An 18846-nucleotide genomic window follows, 5' to 3' on the forward strand; every position below is an offset into this window, starting at 1 on the left:
CCTTTTTTATGCATGAATCACAATTTTGACTCCAAGCCATTTCTGGATTGCATACGGCATGGTCAAATATTTCTCCTTTTTCAGTGGGTGATCTTTCAGAATTTAAGAGTTGTTTCGTCTACAAGCATTTGATCTTGTGCTGCGCCTCACCCTATTGCATGCTATTGTATTTGTTACTTGATTTACTTCTGAATTAAATCCTGATTTGTTTCCAAATACCGAGGACCCGCTTCAGTCTTGGTGTACTCTCACTTTAGTCTATAACAGCTTTCAGAGCTGACTTTTTTTTCTCCTCTGGCCTTACTTGTAGCAACTATTTTGATGAGGCCATACGGTTAGGTGTATCACCCCTTTAAGATCTTTAGGATGCTAGCTTACCAGCGGATGACTGAAGGCTGTGCCTCCAGAAGGGAGGGTGGGTTCAGCGTCTCTCACGCTGTGCGTACCGTCTTTGCCCACTGTCAGTGGAGGACAGGGGTTAATGGCTGCAGCAGCAACAGGCCCGACAGCAGGCCCTCGGCTATCCACTCAGTCCAGCTCTGCTCCCCTGTCAGCATGGAGCAGAGGAGCGAGGCGTGACTTGTGCCCGTTTGGCTCAGAGCTGTTGTCCCTGCGTCCCTTGCAAATGTCAGAGTACTATTTCACCACGGTCTCCAACCTTACCTAGATGGTCTCAGAAATGATCTTGCTGACTTGTCCCTGCGCAGGTGCAACACAGGAGCTGGCTTATCCCTGCCAAAACTTCTCCCCTTGCACTTGCTGTGTGCTGGCCTGGCTCCCTGAGCGCATGCTGCCTGGCAGTGTCTGTGCATAGCAGAGACGATTTGGGAGAGACGGAGGCTCCTTCCACTTAAGTCTGAGCGCCTCACCTCTCCACAAGTAAGGGAGGTACCCAGACTGTTTGTAGTATGCAGACAGCCTGAGAAACTCAGCTGTCACCAGCACTGTTTGATTCCATCTCCCCACCCAAATGCTTTGTAAGACTGGCTCCCTGCACCAGACTTCTCTTTTTTTTTTAGCAACCCAGACCAGGGTCTGGCCCACCCAGTCTCAGCAAGCGGAAGGGTGGAACATCCCGAGAACCCTGCCTGTCTGCAGGGAGATCGCCCGTATGCTCGGCATAAAGACGTTGCCGTATTGTTATTGCAGCCCTTTTATAGCTAAGCATTCCATATGTATGTGTCCTTCTGTTTTAGTGTAAATATGTGAAAGTACTGGTATGGGCTGGGGGCGGGCCTCTTATTTTTGAAAGAAAGAAAGAAATCTTTAAAATGCTGTGTTCCAGCTAGTAAAAATCTTGAAGCACTGACTCTCAATGTTTGCAGTGGAAGGTTGCTGGTTATAGAAAGATTGTCTCCTGCCACAGTGTGCACTATCTGTCCATAGTATTGAGTGTTACAGGGTACCCTAAGCATGGTCTGTACCTTGCTCTGTTTCCTGTAGGGGATGAAGCTCCAGGTTTACTAGAGAAGTCATCTGTGCTTGCTGCTAGTCTTTGCTGCTGAGGCACTTCGGGTGCAGGATGAAATTTGGATCGGTCTGCAGGAATAAGCCCTCTCGGAGTACTACTGGAGCTGGGAGGCGCAAGCAGTTGGGTGCAGCCAGGGGCAACACTGTGTTCTTACTGGTGATGGTGTAGTGCAGCTCTGCACAGCATGGATGAGAGCAATGAAACGCAACAGGTCATGGGTGGTGTCCCTCACATGCTGGTAGCTACTTGCATGGTGTCCTTGCTCTGTATTCCCCCAGTCTAGTATCTCTGTAGTGCGACTGTGACATGCCCCTCAGTGTGGCAGGAAGATTTCTGGATGCGTGAGACTGCAGGGTCTACTGGGCTAGTACTGAAGAGCTGTGCCTTTTTGCTGTCCAGCAGTTCAAACATTGATACTCCTTTATCTGTTGCTGTAGCCTCAAATTTTCCTGACTCCTTTCTGGAGGCTAAAAATGGGCATGAGAATGACACAATTTCCCCCCCCCCCCCCCCCCCCCCCCCCCCTTTTAGCTGAGTTTAGATCCTTGTCATTCATGGCAGCCTTAGCCTTCATGGGCAAATGCTCCAAGGTCTAATTTGCAGTATTTTTGATTCTTATCTTACTGTTCCTCACCACCACCTTCCCTTTCCTGATTTAGACACCAGAGCTGTGCTCAAGATCACGTCCACTTCCATTTCCTTGAGTCTCTTTTCTTCATACAGACTAATGATAACCTGGAAATACTTTGTCCCATCATGGACATGTTGTTAATTTCCTCCTTCACAATAGGAATAAGGTAATTAAATTTCCCTCCATCTTAATACTAGCTTTGTAGGACAATTGTGTTAAACAGAAAAAGGAAACGTAAAATTGCTTTACTCTTTAGAGTCACCTTTCATCCCCTAGACATGAACGTAAATCCAAAAACAAATTATAAGGAGAGATATTTTTTTCTTAATCTCTCTGTTCTTTCATCCCCTTTTTTACTTTGCCTTTAACAAGACTTGTAGCTTAGTCTCCAAGCACATGCATCATTGCCTGTACCTGAATAGCCACCCCCAAAGTAATGGGAAGAAATCTTCAGCTAGTGGGTATTAGCACAGCTCAGTATCGGGTAACCCAGTAACGATGATTTGAGTCAGCTGTAGACCTATGCCTGCATATCAGTTTCTATTTTTGCACTAAATTCTACATGGGCAATTCGTTACAAGAGCAAATGATTGTTCTTGCTTCTCTGTGTTTCAAGAACTGCCCAAGGAGAGGTTAAATACTATGGCAATAGCAGGTACCGTAGGAATGTATATGTCTCAATATCATTTAAGAAAGAAAACGAGAACTGTCATGGCAAACATGATGGGGAGGAGTCACAAGGATTGTTGAAGCAATTCTGATGACACATTAGCATGGCAAGATCTTGTTAATGGCTTAGCGTTTAAGACAATTCTTCAGCATTCTGCAAGTCAGGGCAGTTCTGGATAATGTACGTTTCTCAATTAGGGAAGAGATTGACAAGGCAGCAGGAGGCTCCAACCAGGAAATTACTTCACAGTAGTTTAATAAGGAGGATTTTTTTTTTTAGGATTATCCTAAGTGAGAGACTGAGTAAATGCTGCTTTACTCAGAGCCCTAGGTGAAACTATACAGTTTGCTCTTAAGGGCACAGGAAACAAAACAAGATTAAAAAAAAAAAAAGTGAAGGGTCACAGGCGTAAAAATTACTTCTGTATCCACTGGCTTTGGATCTCTCCCCCGTCTGCTTGCAATATGCATGAGTTCAACTAAGTTGGTAGTACAGCAGTAAAAAAGGACAGCTGAAGAATTAAGTTTGCTTGTGCAGTAAACTCTGCTTTAAGTAATTTCCAGCTTGTACACAAGCTATTTAGACTGGTTGCTGCTGAACAGAATTCTGGATATTCTATAGCTTGTGCTGATACATTTCTAGCAGAGCAACCTAATCCTGTTAGTGTTTTGTTACTGACAAATCAAAGCAGTGTGCTAAAAGGAGGTAATTAGCAAATGCCTTTCCAAAGGCTGAAACAGCACTTACCTTTGTTTTCTTATGGCTTTCTTACTGTATCCTTTATGCAAGGAATAAGACTGAAGTCATAGGATGTTGGGATTATTTGGGTGACACTAAATGTACCAGAGCATTTATAGATCAGATAGGATGGTGAGCTTTTTGTGGGGAAACTCCGCGCTCTGTGCGCACCATGTAGGAAACTTTGGTGCTTAAGACAGAGCTGTGAACCTACTCTGGGAGTCGGCTACATGTCCACCCCTTTGCGGATTCTTTTTTTCTCTTTAATAACAGAACCAGGGTTAATTGACATACGTGCCTTGCTGCCATAGGGTGTCTCTGTTCAGACACCATCAGAGAAAAATAATAGTCTGGCTTTGTGTCAAGATTCTCCCAGCTTCAGTTCCTGCAGTTATTGTGCCTCACTGTTACTTTGAATTCACATGGTCAGGGGGACCTGACATCACCAAGATGATCCGGTTTGAACGTACTGCGTCGACCAAGTGTCAGGTTAGAGCAGGCTCCAAAGCTGGACTGAAGGCTTCAAGTTCCAAGCATATTTTAACTTGAATTAAACAGAGTATTAATAAAATAAACTTGGCAGCAAATCCTCTGGCAATTGTAATCAAACACAGCCCTGTGACAGTCTCAGCTGCAGCGGCGCTACCAAGAAAAAAAGCAAAAAGTGCATGAAGGTCCCTGTGTATTGAAAGCTTCTCTTGTTTCCTGAAGTTTCATAATGAAAGATACTACCTCAGTAAAATCAGAAAGGAAAGCGAAGGTTTAGTAGCTATTGTTTGTGTGGGCCTGATTAAGGATGTTGACAGCTTCCAGAAAAGTGACTTGATTTTGTTTTTCAGGAGCTTTATTTTAACTAGTAGATGAGGATTTGGAGCTAGGTCTTCAGAGAAGCGCGGGCAGGTCTGTACCGGGATGGTTCAGCACCTGCCATGCAAAGGCATTGCGCTCCCCTGGCCTAACCGCTAGCCCGCGCAGAGGAACCTGGGCGCTGGTCAGCGTGCGAGCCTGCAGGCACACTGCGCTCTTGGCTGTCATTTTGTGTTTAGTGAAGTCTGTCTAACTGGAGTTTATCCCCAGGAAATTCTGCATCCTTAAAAGGTTCCTGCTCTTAAATATCTGGCTTAAAGAATCATGGTCTGGAACTGTGGGTTTGAGTCCTTTGTTAGGAAATTTTGGGTTTATTTGAATATGCAGATTTTCTCTTTGGAAACCCACTTGTACAGAGATGAGCCGAGATAAGCTTTGTGTGCCAGTTTGTGCGGTCTAATAGTTGGTGTTTATACAGGCAAATGAATGTGACTGAAATCTAGTGGCAGATACACTTGAGCCACATGCATCTTGTGGGCAAGGACACTCAGACTTAGGGACAAGCCAAGTTGTAAGGTGTGTTGGGTGTGTAGTGTGCTTTTTCCTCATACAAAAGTTTGAATATGGCTTTCCTGAATACTTTGAAAGAACTATTTTAAAATACATTCATGCTGATTATTTAAAATATTGCTAATATATTGGAAGATACTCACGTGTAACCATGGGGAAAAGCATAAGCTATGAAATTTGGACTTGTGTCTGTAATGGGTAACAGCAGAGCTGCATTGCAAACTTTTTTGTGACTTTAATTATACAGCTCTAGGCTTTTCCATTCCAACTCGCACAGCCTGTAGGCAGTCTTCCTTTCTTTCCCAAATGTGTCTGCAGATCACAACTGTGAAAGAGTTGCAGTGTCCTGCACTGGGGACTGGACTCTTAAACTTGTGGCTACAAAGGTGTAGCCTGAGTTTCCTTCAGCTTTTCTATTCAGGAAGGCTGCCTGGTAGCTGCCTGCCTCAAGAGCTGTATTTGGGGTGGCAGCACTGGATCAGTATTGACTTTTTCTTGAAGAAGGAGTTATTGTCCCAACAAAAGAGCTAAGCAATTTGTCTGGAAAGAACCTTTGTAAATGCAAATATCCTCTCAGGAGTTTTCTATCCTAATATTAATTTAGGATTGTTATGAATAAAGTGGGGTTTTTTTCCTTGGCAGGTGCCTTGGTAACCAGACACATTTGGAGGAGAAAAGATGAAGAACATGCTTGGCTCATTGATCACTGATGAACTGATGTCATCCCAATGTCCACATGTGACAGAAAAAGTAATTTTCTGCCTTGACTTCAGGTAAGTGTGTGTTGTGTACCATACCTCACTTGCCAAGCTTTGGGGAATCTAGGAAAATGGTAGTGCGTGTCTGAAATTAATTTCCAAAAAGACAGTGGCAAATTTCGGTCATGTGCAAGACATGAGGTGCTGTTGCTTTTGTGACACCCCTTTAGGCTCCCTCAGATCAGAGAAACACCATTCAGTTTACTTGGGGTGCCACAGCCCCTGTCTGGAGTCTGATGTGTCTTTAGAGACAGATACCATAGAGATAGGGTGATGTGCAGCCAGGAATGCATGCTGCTGCAAAGCACAAGCTCCCTCTGTAACCTGAGCTGAAGGCGCTGTTGAGTGCTGAGAAACACGGTGCCTATAGTTTCTTGGCAGTTGGACTAGGTGATCATTGTAGGACCCTTCCAACTGAACTTACTCTGATGAGAGGGCTGCCATGGGTCCTTAACTGCCTGAGAGCAAAGACACCAATACATCCTTCCTGTGGCTACTGATCTAGCTAGGCAGGTCTGACCACATTTTGCTCGGGAGACACACGGGGAAAACATTGATCCCAAGCTGGCTGTTGTTCTGTCACAGGATTAATAATACTTGATTGTTGCTATAAAGGAATGCCTGGCAGCTAAATGAACTAGAGACTTGTGGAGTAGTCAGTGGAGGACACCTAGGAAGATGAGAACACAGTAGTCAGATTATGGTGCTTCCTGAGAGTGTTTTTTAAACTTCCACGGATTTGAGTCAGGAAATTCATGGATCACAAAGGTGAAATCATCATATTTAAGAGGTCTGTGTGGAATTTTCTCCAGAAAAGTGATTATTCCCTTCAAATGTGCAAAATATTTGACATTTTACATACCTTGCAGCAAGAAGTTGCATACCTTACCTGTATATTATATGACAGTATCTTCTTGTGCTTGTTTTAAACCTGCTGCTCTTGTTTGAAGTTACTGTATGAGAAGAAACAGTGAATAGTGTTTTCCTGTTCACTTTCACTACTCCACACATTACTCTCTAGACCCCTATCTCTTCCTCCATACCTTTTTAGGTTGCAGAATCCTGGTCTGTTCAGGCATCCCGTGCACAGAAGCTGCTTGGTTCCTCTGATCAGCTGTGCTGCTTCTTTTGGGACCTTTTACGGTTCCTCTGTATCAGCTTTGAGATGGGCAAATGGACCAGAATTTAACGCAGTATTCAGGATACAGGCGTAATGTGGATTAATGTTGTGATATAAGTTTTTTTCCCTTTTTGCTTTTCTATTTGCTGTTCTATTTACAAGTAGTTTCTAGCATTCCTCTTGGTTTTTTTTGACTGCTCCTGAGTTGATATTCTCATAGGACACTCTGCCTCAATCTTATTCCTGAAAAGAATAACCAACCAACCCAACAACTGACACTTAGTAGGTAAGGTTAGGGCTGTTTTTTCTGTATGTGTGTCACTTTATAGTTTTTCATTCTGAAGTTCATCTGTTGTTTTATTACATAGTATCTCAATATTATGAAATGTTTCTACAGCATGTTGTAGTTTTTCTCTTTACTGGCATGGGTAGACAGTTATCATTGGATGATGGTCGCCTCAGTATTTCTTTTTTCCAGACCATTTATGAATATAGCGGAGATTCCTGTAAGATAGTGACCTGCCTGCACAAAAAGCATTATCATTTATTTCCTGTTTCCTCTCTTAAGTGGTTTTCCATCTCAAGCCTTCATATCCCATGGCAGCTCAGATCTTTTAAGGGGCTTTTGTGAGAGATCTTATTTAATTTCCTTTGGAAATCCAAGCAGACATTATCAATCAGATCTGCCTCATGCACCAGCTGTTGGTCTGCTCAGGAACTGAGGTAGGTTTGCAAGCCAGCACTTTGCTGTACAAAAGCTGTGATGATTCTACCCTATATAGTGTATTTATAGAAACACCAGCTACTTTTATTACTTAGTTGCTTGTGCTAATGTGGCCATTTTGTATATCATACTACGCTGTCAAAGGTTCCTCATGCTTGCTTTAGAATGCTTTTTTGGAAAGATTTGCTTGGTCTTCTGGCAATAAAGTAGTGTTGGGTGAGAGGCTGCATGCCATCATCAATAATGCAGTTTTTCCATCCTTCACCCTGGTTGAGTGCTACCTGATCTTGATCACTTTGTCGTTGGCTTTTACCCCAGTTTCTTATACTGATACTTTGCTCCCAAGAAATATCAGCTAGATGGTTCTGGTATGCTTCTGCCTAACTTTTTGGGGTTTTTTTTTGGTTTTGGTTTTTTTTTTTTTTTTTTTTTGTTTGTTTGTTTTGTTTTTTGTTTTTGGGTTTTTTTTTCCAGTTTGTGCCTGAGTTTATAACTCTGTCTTTTTTTTCCAGCTTTTCTGAAGTATGCTTTCTTGTTCCCAATGGTTTGTTTGGTTTTGGGTTTGTTTTTTTTAAAATACCTTTATGTTTAGCTTTAGGTTTCCTGAAGGCTTTTTTTTCTTTGACAGACAGGATGCATTTGCTCTGAGACTAACATGATGTCTTGAAGTAGTCACTCTGTCTCCAGAAAACATGCAGTTCTTTAAGGTTCCCCTTTTAGCTTCATTGATTTTTCTACTTTTGTGTGTCTCTGTGTATTACTGTCTTTGAAATTGAGCACAGGAATAGTTGATCTTCTGGTTTTGTGGGTCTGTAGAAATACTGAATCTGATGCTGATATAGTTCAAGTACACGGCAGAAATATGGTAAACCAATTGTGTGTACTGGTCAGGACTAAATCAAGAGTTGCTTCCCATTTCATGGGTTTCCTAGCTGCCTGTTCCTGAAACAGTTATTCACAGCATCTAGAAATCTAGTATTATCTGAATGGTCAATGTAAAGATTTTACTTCAGAGTAATTAAAATAATTGGAAATAATAGTTCCCTGGGATTTCTACATTCCATTGCTTTCCTGCCACCACATTTACTTTATACCTGCTGTGTCCATGTCCTTGTTTAAGGTAAGCATTCTGGGTCTGTGCCATCATTATCTTAGAGAATTCTGTGAAACACAGAAAGCATTGTTTTGGCTTATCCTGTTCATATCAGACTTTTTTTCTTTTTTACTACTTTTGTTTACTATTTGACTTTTGTCAACTTCTATCCTATTCTTTAGTTGAGGTTGCAGTGTCTACCATAGGATGCAGAACAGCGCATCCTGTGTGCACCAGTCTGCTTTCTCCTACTTGTCAGTTTGAAATTCCTGTATGATCTTCCTGATTTGAAGTGCAGATCCCGTTTCCCTCTCAGCTCAGGTGGAAATCTGGTCATCCTCTGCCTAGGCTTAATCTACTCTAGAAGCTTCCCCAGTCCCTGATGAACCTGAGCCTCTCTTCCTTAATCTATTGCTTTAGTCATGCATTGAGACTTTGCCTCCTCACCGTGTGTTATGATGGGGGTCCTGATCTTTGGCATCCTACGTTCTGCCTCCAGAATCTCTCTTCTTTCTTTTATGTGGTACCCAGGTGGACCACAACCCTTGCCTCCTTCCCAGCATTTCCCAACTTGTCCAGGCTTTTTTTGAAGTTTGTCAGTGTAGCACTAGCAGGCACATCAGTACACCACCTCTGGAATCAGGAGCCAAACCTGTTAGGTACCTGGTAACTGAACTGCTGATGGCTATTGCCTGTCCCTTTTTCTCAGCTGGGGCTTCTGCCCCAGGGAAGTATTGTCAGTACAAGAATATACACAGACACCTCTTGCAGAGAGGGGACCATTGACCAGGATTATTACATCCTTAATCAGTTTGGTGCCTTCCTGCCATGAAACTAGGGCTGGAAGAGCTTTTCAGTGCCCTAAGAAGCCTCCTCAGTTTAACCTCTTTCCTTAAGCAGCAATAGTTTTTTTTACCTGCAGGTAAGACTGTTCAGAGATTGCCATGAAGCCTCTGTGTTGTGCTTTCTTCCACCTATGCCATGATCAAGTAACAAGGAAGGGCTCTATCTCTGAGGATCATGGGCCGCCTGGAATGAATACGTCTTCACACCACCTACGCATGGGTCAGGTAATCATATGACACTTGATACTTTACCCATGGAAGTTGTAACCCCCTAGCTAGGCTTCTGACTGCATTTCTCTTGCACGTCTGGACTAACTCAATGGAAGTGTTCTATATGGAATGGCAATGCAGCTTCCAGTTGAAGTATTGAGAAGCAGTTACGTTATGTGCGTCATTAGCGACTGTATTCATTGTGTTTCGTAACAAATTATGCTGAGACATTGACTGAATCCAAATTATGAGAAGCTGAGGCTTATCTCTAGCCTATGTTTCATTCAAAAGAAGCTGGCTTTCCCAGAAAGGCAGTCATCCTGTAACTTGGCTATGGACTTGATATAAGGTGGAAGGAAGAGCTCCAGCCATGTAAGATGTATTCTCATCAGTGTGTTACTAAGCTGGTGATCCGTGAGCTGTAGAGGGGTCAAATGAAGGTCATTAAGGTGGAGGAAAAGAGTCCCTAGATGTTAGAAACTTCATTGCAGCAAAGCAGTATGTGCCACAGGTATCTTGTTGTGATGTTCTGTCTTCTTTATTTGCCTTCTGGAACAAATCTGTGTGTAAGGCTATGTGGGCATATGTATCTTCTAGTAAGTTTGGAACTGAGAACACTTAAAATTGAAAAAAGGGTTCCCAAGAAAAGATTGAGAAATGCTACTTTAGATTAGAGTTTGTGCTTGTGTTAATTGACTTGCCAGTTAACTTGCTGTAACTAGCACAAGTAGAAATGCTTATCTAGACAACCTGCAAATATTTATATCACAAATGTTTATGACCTGGAAGAATTTTTCCAGGACAGAAACGTGTGTGTGGCTAGGTGGCCGCAATTAGAATTAACATCTAAGGAGGTAAAGAAGAATGACAAACTTGAACGTAGCTGTTGTTATGGGGGCAAGTTCTTGTCTGGCCAAATGACCAATGTCAAGGGAGTCCAGAGGCACATGCCACTGAGTCTACATCAATTTATGTCAGCTCTGCATCTGGCCTAGGACTGAACATTGTCTCTTTAGAATATGCAAATTTTCTGCATTGGTCCTGCCCATAATTTCTGATTTGTTTTTAATTATACCAAAGAAGGAAATAAACTCTGCGTCCTTGCAAAATTTTCATGGCTTTTCTGATTTGGGGTGTTGCAGGGTGTAGTTAATGCTCTGAAAAAGCTTCAGGATTCCTGGATGAAAGGTGTGATGAAAGAAGTGTATTGTTATTGTTTTAGGGGAGGAATCATGCTACTGGGTAAGCCTCTGTCACTGAGACTTGCCGGACTTGTTTGTTCTGACTTGCCTATGACTCCTTTCTTTCCTAATTCGGGAGATAAAGCCACAAGTCTATGCTGAGATGCTGCACACTGCATTGTGGCATTCGGGACAGTGCATCTCCCAGACAGAAGAGCTTCTTGCTGACCTCTCAGTGGTAGCCAGAGGTGAGTGCCGCGGCTCTCTGACTTGCTCCTTGGTAGTTTGGGCAGCATGGCTATATTGTGCGTAGATTTATAGGGCAGAATAGCACTAGCTCTGAGCTTGCTTCTGATTTGAGCTGCCTTCCATGCATCAGTAATCCTTCTGATATTTCACCCTTTCTCCTCATCCAAAATGCATTTGTTTTCTGAGAATTCCCCAGTTCCTCTACAGCATGGTATGGTGACAAATCAAGGTGGCCTATGGCCACCAAATGTTACAGTGGGGGAGCAGGTGAGAGTCATCTCTCTGCGCCCCAACTCGGATCTGCCGTTTGTGCTAGTGCGGTTAGAATGTGTTTCAGTCACAACTGCTGAGCTAATAGCGTGGTATAAAAGGATGAGCAGAGTAAAGTAGGTAAAAGTAAATTCTTGTGCTCTTGTTTATTTTCATGGGCTTTGTGTGCAACCAGTGAAGCGTTAATCTGTGCAGAATCAGCTTGGAAACGCACCAAATCTGGCACCAGACCATTTCACCCACCCTGCCTTGGAACGAAAATCAAACCAAAACCCCACAAAGATTATAACTGCTTGTTTAGTGTCTCGCTTCTGGAACAGATTTCAACCAAAGTGGAATGAAGGGAGGTGGGCAGAGCTATTTTCAAAGGCTGAAAAGCAGACATCTACTGCTATGTTCTGGGATTGCCAAACTAACAGGATAAGATACTTGTCTATGACCAATGCAGCTGGAAGTAGAAATCTGAGAGGTAAAGATGATGTGGAAGTTGCAGAACCTTATCCTGAGCTGATTGCAATCAGTGGCCATGTACTTAATATTTCCTTTACACTGGGATGGCCTCTTGCATGTGTATGCAGATTGTAAAGTCCTTATGTAGTGAGTAGCCCTCCTAGTTCTACTAAAGCTTATTTCAGAACGTGGGAGTCTTTCTCAAAATGTTGGCTGTGGCAGTTAGCTGTAGAAAGATGCATTATTGATCAATGAAGTTTCAGTTGTCAGCATTACAGTTATGTCCCACAGACTGTTGTAGTAGTACAGGACGCTAGCTCTATCCCAATAATTAAAGAGCTCATAACCTCCAAAAAGCTGTATGCAAAATGGATGAGAGACTAAGGAAAAACAAGCCTTTTGTGCTGATTGCAAAGGTGATCAGATAATCAGGGAAGCCTGTATGAGCAGCGTTTTGGCATCACGGATATAGTTACTGGTAAGCTCTGAGTTAACACATCCCAAAGACTGAATGCTGCTCTTGAGTCTTGATGCAAATGACAAGAACAGTATTTGGAGCTGTTGTCTTTGCCCAGCTGAAGTATGCTCCTGGGAAGCAGCAAAACCTTGGTAGAATTGGATGGTTATGGGGAGGAGCACAATTAGTAAGTGGCAAATACATTAGTGATGCTTTATCTGACTGCAGAGGGGTGGTACGCAGCACCTACTGTTTTTGTGGGATGTTCGAGGGTGTGGGGAGATCAAGCTGATTCAGCGTGACGCATAGAACACCACACGCATTTTTTCCCTCAGCAGATCCCTTCAATATTTGGAAGTCTTCCATTGTATCAGAATTGCTTTGGGAGATATCTGACATTGAGTGATCGAGGCTGGTAGGTAACTGACCTCATCCAGACAAGGGTCTTGCAGTGCTTAGGCAGGCAGTAGCTGCTTCTGTTTCAGTGCCCAATGTAACAGAGGTTGTTGTCCCATTCTCTTAGAAGTGTGTGTCCTGAGTATGCCACAACAGCGGAGAAGTGTTAGGTTGGTGTGATTGCTTGTAGCAAAGGTGGGAGTGGAATTAGCATGTCTTGCTATGTGGCCCTGTGCTTTTGCTACAGGACTCCTGGACTAAGCCAGACATATTTCAGTTGCTGCCATTCCCAACACCCCTGTCAAGGCAGATAGCTTCAGGGACCTAGCCTGGATTTTCAAATTGCACTCACCAGGCCAGCAGATTAGTCTGTTCAGTTGTCTTGTGAAAGGTCCCATTTCTAGGAAGAGTGATTGTAGGTTTGTGCCCAAATCCATCTTCGAATGGAAAAACTTGTCATGGCTATAAATGTAGAGAGACCCGCATCAGCAGATGTGTAACCCAAGCTCTGCCACTGACTCTTCTGAGAGTATTGGAATATCAATGAGCTAGGGTATAGTAATAAAAAATATAATAATAAATTTATTATTGGAAGACAGCAGCAGATCAGATAGAAGAGGTTGCATGTTTTCTTCTATGCAGAGCATGGCAAAACACCTTCGGTAAACAGCTGGTGCCAAGAAACATGGTTTAGATTCATCTAAAAGCAAATCTAGGTCGGGGTGCTATGAGGGCTTAGCTTAAGAAATCAAAAAATGTCAAGGGTAGATCTGTAAAACAGAACAGGGTAGCTGTTCCCTGCTGTTCCCAGTGTCTAGGGCCTTTTCTTAGGACGCTTGATAAAGTACAGTTGCTTTTCTTGTCTGAACAGCCATTTTCTGATCAGTTTTCTGGTATTGTTCTAACTGAGGCTTTTTATAATGCACAGTAGCTCAACTGGAAGAGATGGATTAGCTCAATATAGTGGATCAAATCCTGTCAGGCAGAGGTGGGAGCTGAACTTTCATCACTTGCATTGTGAGTGAACTTGGTAACCTTAGGGAATTTGGTACAGGATAAGAGAGGAAAACCAGCTTGTCACCTGTGTATTGTGCTTGTCTTTTGCTTTGGGGTAAATTGTCCAAGTTGGAAGGTAAAGAATTCCTTTGGGGTTGATCAGAAATCCAGCCTGAAATCCTACCTGTTTTCCCCTTAGTTTCACAAGAAAGACCGGACAATTTTAGCTCCATAAAATTTCAGTACAACTCTTCTTCCTAATGTGCCAATAACTATTAATGTAGCTTTATTTCTTGCTGTATTTCACTCGAGGCTTGATTTAATATCTCTGACACATGACTTGACTATGTTTAAAATAACTTAATTCTATACAAACACAGCTATTTCCAAAATGGTTCATTTGGATGAATTTTTTTCAGTATGGAATAACTTAAGTGATCAAAACACATTTTTTGGCTCTGAGCCAAGGCGTCTAAACTAGGAGACTTAATAGTTTGCATTTCCAGACCCAAATGAACTGTGATATGAAATTGTCAGATGCTGCTGTGGATTGTCTTGGGCTCCTTGGGAATGAAGCGTGTTTTAAATAAGAACAGGGATTGCTGGAGGAGGTTTCATGTTCATCTGTAGTATTGCCAAGATAAGCAGTTTTGTACTGAACTAAAAGATCATGGGTTTGAAACTTCTCACTAATTCACTGCAGACTGAAAGCTGCCAGACACAGACTGTGAGGAGGTGGTTTTCAGAGCAGAGAGGACTTGGCCTTCGTCTCCTGGTGGAGTCTGGCTTCTGATCTCTTGTTAAGGTTCGCTCTTGAGGAATGAAAGTTATCCTCATCCATGCTGGAGGATGAATGCATTGGTGTTAGCTGAATTTCCCAGGCTGCTCCCATGAGAGTTAATTCGCATCTTACTGGAGTTTGGGCAGTGAAAATATCAAAGTGTGTGGCATAAGGAAGCAAGAAATGTGAGGCTGTACAAAACACCTGACTGGAAGGCATCTACACAGACACCTGTGGTATTGGGGGTCTTCTGAGGAGAACACCTATCTATTAAGCAGTGCCTCTTTGCCACAAGAAGAAAGAAAGGGTGCATCTATGGTTGAAGGCAACGAGATTGTCTCTGCCTCTGCATTCATTAGCACTGCAGAGGATCAGTGTTTCTCTGGCCAGTGAGTGTTGCTGGGTGGAGCAGAGTTTTCTTCCTTACTAGAGTGCAGAGAAGACCATGCAGAAGTGTGATTCCTAAAGAGCGGGATCCACCTGCCGCTGAACTATTTTAACTACGGAGATGAATGTCCCAGGCTCAGCAATCCTTGTCAGGTGGTTATTCTGGTAGAGCATGACAATCCTGCCCTCCATGGCATAATAGCAAAAAGGCTAGGGGGGCGAAGGAGCTAGTTGGAGGTGTAATGTGTGTGATTAGTGACTGAATGCATTGAGTGGACATAACCTGAACAAGAATGGCCTTTCACTAAACATCCTAGTAGGTCTCAGCAGAGGCAGGGTCAAAACCAGACCTAGTTGTGAGTGTGGGGCTTTTTGTGAATATAGACCCTAGCATGGCAGTGTCAAAGTCTAGAACTCCCGGGCACTACTGGAAATATATGCTGCTTTAATACAAGCGATACACATTTGGTGTTGCCTGCACTCGAGCTGTTCTTCAAGGAGTAAAGGATAGCTGATTTGGGGCCCAACAAGACCATCTGTTCCCCGCATTCACGCCGATTCCCGAAATGGGTGGCAAAAGATTAGGTATTTCCTAAAAAGCTAAAAACAGGAGAGTTTTTCTTTCCCAACCCTTTTGCACAACTGGTGACTACCATGTCTGCTGATAAAATAGACCCCCAAAAAGTGGGGGTGGGGGGCTGCTGAGCCAGGTCCCGCACTCAAGCATCGCAGCTGAAGGATATGTACTGGCAATTGTACACTGTGGGAGGTGATGAGACTTGGTGCTTCCACTGCACAAGAGATTTTTCCTGTTCTGGTACTTAGCAAGATGGAAGTCGAAAGCATCGTGCTAAAGGGAGGAAACTGTTTTGGGTTTGAAGAAGTATTTCCACTTTAATTTGTATATCCTATATACAAATTAATTACCTATATGAATGTAAAAATACATGGAAGTACTTCCTTTAAACTGCTTTCTTTAAAAGATTTAAAGTGAAATCAGTATCAGAAGTGGAGGAGGTTTTTATTCCTCATATCCCATGTTTCCATTTCCCCAAGCACTGCAGCAGTTCCTGAGGTATCCGTTTCCCTTGCAAGTCTGTGTGACCTGTGGAGAGCAAGCAGTTCCGAAATGTTGGAAGAGAAGGGGGTTTGTGCCGGCAGCGTGTGTTGATGTAGCTGGTATTTGCATGAGAAGGAAATAAAGACAGATTGAAATGGAGGACAGCGCTGCCTGTCAGAGCAAGAGTCCTACAGGCAGCGAGACGCTCATTTCTCAAGTGTGAGTCTTAAGCTTTTGTAGCTTAGGCATAAGGCCATATCTTGAGGAAATCTGTCTGTATACAGTTCAAGAAAGCCGGCGGTTATGAAACAAGAGTGCTGTTGTCTCAGTATCTGCAGCATCAGCCGTGTGTCGTCAGGGTTGTGCCGCGCGTTCTCTGTGTCAAGAGCAATGGAGGGTTGTCGCTCTGATTGCTGTTCAGGTAGAAGCCCACTGGGGTGGGGACAGCTGAAGCACAAGGAACCAGTCTGATAGAGGCTGATGGCAGGGGCTCAGTCTGGAGAGCAAAAGCTCCCCAGTGAGGAGAATAAAGTCAGATGCTAGAGCAGAATCTTTAAAACATGAGAGGTTGCTAGCTAAGGAGGGGCAGAGGCATATTGCCGTTGTGGGCTTTTCTGCTTAGCCAAGGGGCTTGCCCTCAAGGGCAGTAATTGGCTGCCCATGAGATATGCTGCAGTTGCATGAGCTGGGACTGTGAAAGATCGTGAGCTGTGAGATGAGGATGGGAATGATCCATGGGAGGCTGCGGCATGTTAAAGAAACTGAGGCAGGACAGTCCCACTGGTCTTAGGTTTTTATCTGAATCTCTGCATCTGTTAAAACCTCAGGTGTAATGGATAGTGTATTCAGTGAAGGTCTAGATGGTGAGAAATCCAGGCCCCTGTGGAACCAGTTGAGCTCTAGTGTGTGTTATGTGCTTACTGCAACTTGCAGTTTCCAAAGAAGGTAATCTTGGCCAGCCTGGGCTTTCAGACTCCTGTCAACTGCCCTACAGTCTGTTTTGCAGAGCCTTGCCATCAGGAACTGAGCCAGTCTAGTGGGGAGACAGCTAGATTTGGAGAAAACTTGGACTGCGCATTGCCAGAACATAACTTGGCCGCAATAAAGCAGTCACAACAGAATGAGAGGTAGTAGGCTTCTCCATAGCATGTGACTCTGAAGCAGAAGGCTTGATCCCGGTCACCTGTCCTGTGTACTTTGGTAATGCTGAGCTGCTGCTTGTGACCACCTGCAGTTGTGGTGCTGGCTGAAGCTACCCTGTTCAACTTTTTCTTTCCAGTATGCCACCTGTTTGAGTGGGTAAAAACTTGCCTGCTTCCCTGCTTAAGCAACGGACTGGGATACCTGCCAGCACTCTCACTAGCCAAAACCAAGCTTTTATGTGAGGAGATTAAACTCTGAGTTGCTTCCAACTTCCCTGTTACTTGCTGAGCACACCCTCACTTTGTGCAGACCTCTCAGCTGCTTCCTTTGTGGCTCTATCTTTTTTTTTTTCTTTTTTTTTTCTGGTTTGCCATGCTTACCATCTCTGTCTTGTAGCTTTGCTCAGCTTTCTTGCCCTCAGGGCAGAGCGTATAACCCCATTCTGCTCTCCCACCACTTCACTGTCTTTTGCTGTCTTGGATTGGTGCATCATACCCTTGCCTTCACTGTTCATCTGCTCCCTCAGCTCATTTCCTAAGATGGAGCTTCTGCTGGTATCCTGTTCTGCTTGCACTGTGACTTCTTCTTTGCCACCTTGTAGTCAGAAAACCTGGAAAGACTTATTCTCTCCACCTGCCCTTCTGCCCCTATTTTCTCAGGTGTTGCTCAGAAATGGCTGTGCCATAGGCCTGAAAGGGGGTAAATAGCATTTAGTGTGTCTGGTCCACAGCAATACAAACATGGATCAGTGGGCATAAAACAGCATGGTGACTAGCCAGCAGAGTCCCTCCTCCCCAGAGCTGGCTGCTGCCATTTGTCACTTGAGGCACCTTTGAGAGATTATCCCATGTGTTTTTTCTGATACCCTCTACTAGTGCCGACCATGATGTAGAGACTCGGTGCGTGGCATGACAACAATTACTACATAGTGTGCTGTGGAATTACTGGGGATCTGAAATAAATGTGCTTAAGGCTTTGCATCATCCTACAACAAAGCTACTGAGGACATGCACAAAAATGCAGTTTTCCTAATATTCTCTTGCTTAATGCTGCACAGGAGGACATAAATGGAGGAGAAAGGCTTATGCGCCTTTGTCCATGTGCGAGTCAAGTTCCCAACCCTTTTACAGGTCTGCTGTTGACTTTCAGCGAGCACCAAGTCTGGGTCTTGTTGCCATATCACATTTACACATAGGCAGCTATTTCCTTCCCCTCTGACAGACTGGCTCGCAGGAGATAGGATGTAGTCTCTTACAATGTATGTGTGGTTTTGGTGCAATAAAACCCAAACCCTGTAAAGGATCAATAAATGTTACTATTCATACAGCTTTGAGTTATTTTTAGTTGGTATGTTATATGGCATCTCTGGTAGCCTAGAGTATCCTTGCTGCAGAAGTTATTTCATCAGTCATGAATTATTACATTTATATTCAGTTTCAGCACCTGTGTGGGCAGTCAGCTGCACTTGAAATCTGTGGGAAATTGTCTCTACTAGCAATACCTACACAACTCTAGGCTTTTCTCAGGGGTGCATGTCAGGCAACGGAGGCAAGTCAGAACACAGGAAATTCTGACTAAATATAAAGAAAAAGCTTTTGCCATGAGAGTGGTCAGAGACTGGACCAGGGCTCCTGAGAGACTGGGAGATCTCTGTCCTTGGAGATACTAAAAACTTGACTGGACAAAGCATGGAGCAAGCTGCTGTAGTGGGATCTGGTTTGAGCAGGTCAGACCCACAGGGTCCAGAGTTCATTCCCAACCTACCTCATTCTGTGAGGTTTGTCAGCTGAGCTAAGCTGTGCCAGGTATGATTTGGTGCAGGATGTGCTATTGTCTTTG

At 43.7% G+C, this 18846-nt stretch overlaps 1 protein-coding gene across 7 annotated transcripts in view; it reads left to right on the forward strand.

The window, feature by feature from the left end:
• The window catches only part of LOC115346209 (transmembrane protease serine 11E-like), a 51215-nt gene that overhangs the window by 19890 nt on the left and 12479 nt on the right, over positions 1-18846 (forward strand). For 4 of the 7 annotated variants that reach the window (XM_041125497.1, XM_041125500.1, XM_041125494.1 and 1 more), the window contains 2 exons: positions 5530-5660; positions 9505-9652. In XM_041125497.1, the coding sequence (XP_040981431.1) occupies positions 9527-9652 (126 nt within the window). In that variant the 5' untranslated portion in view covers positions 5530-5660; positions 9505-9526. Of the gene's footprint in view, positions 1-5529; positions 5661-9504; positions 11067-18662; positions 18734-18846 lie in introns of those variants that run through there. The other 3 variants (XM_041125504.1, XM_041125509.1, XM_041125512.1) reach the window with 3 other exon arrangements.

The sequence above is a fragment of the Aquila chrysaetos genome, chromosome 1 (genome assembly GCF_900496995.4).
Source record: "Aquila chrysaetos chrysaetos chromosome 1, bAquChr1.4, whole genome shotgun sequence".
Lineage (NCBI taxonomy): Eukaryota > Metazoa > Chordata > Aves > Accipitriformes > Accipitridae > Aquila > Aquila chrysaetos.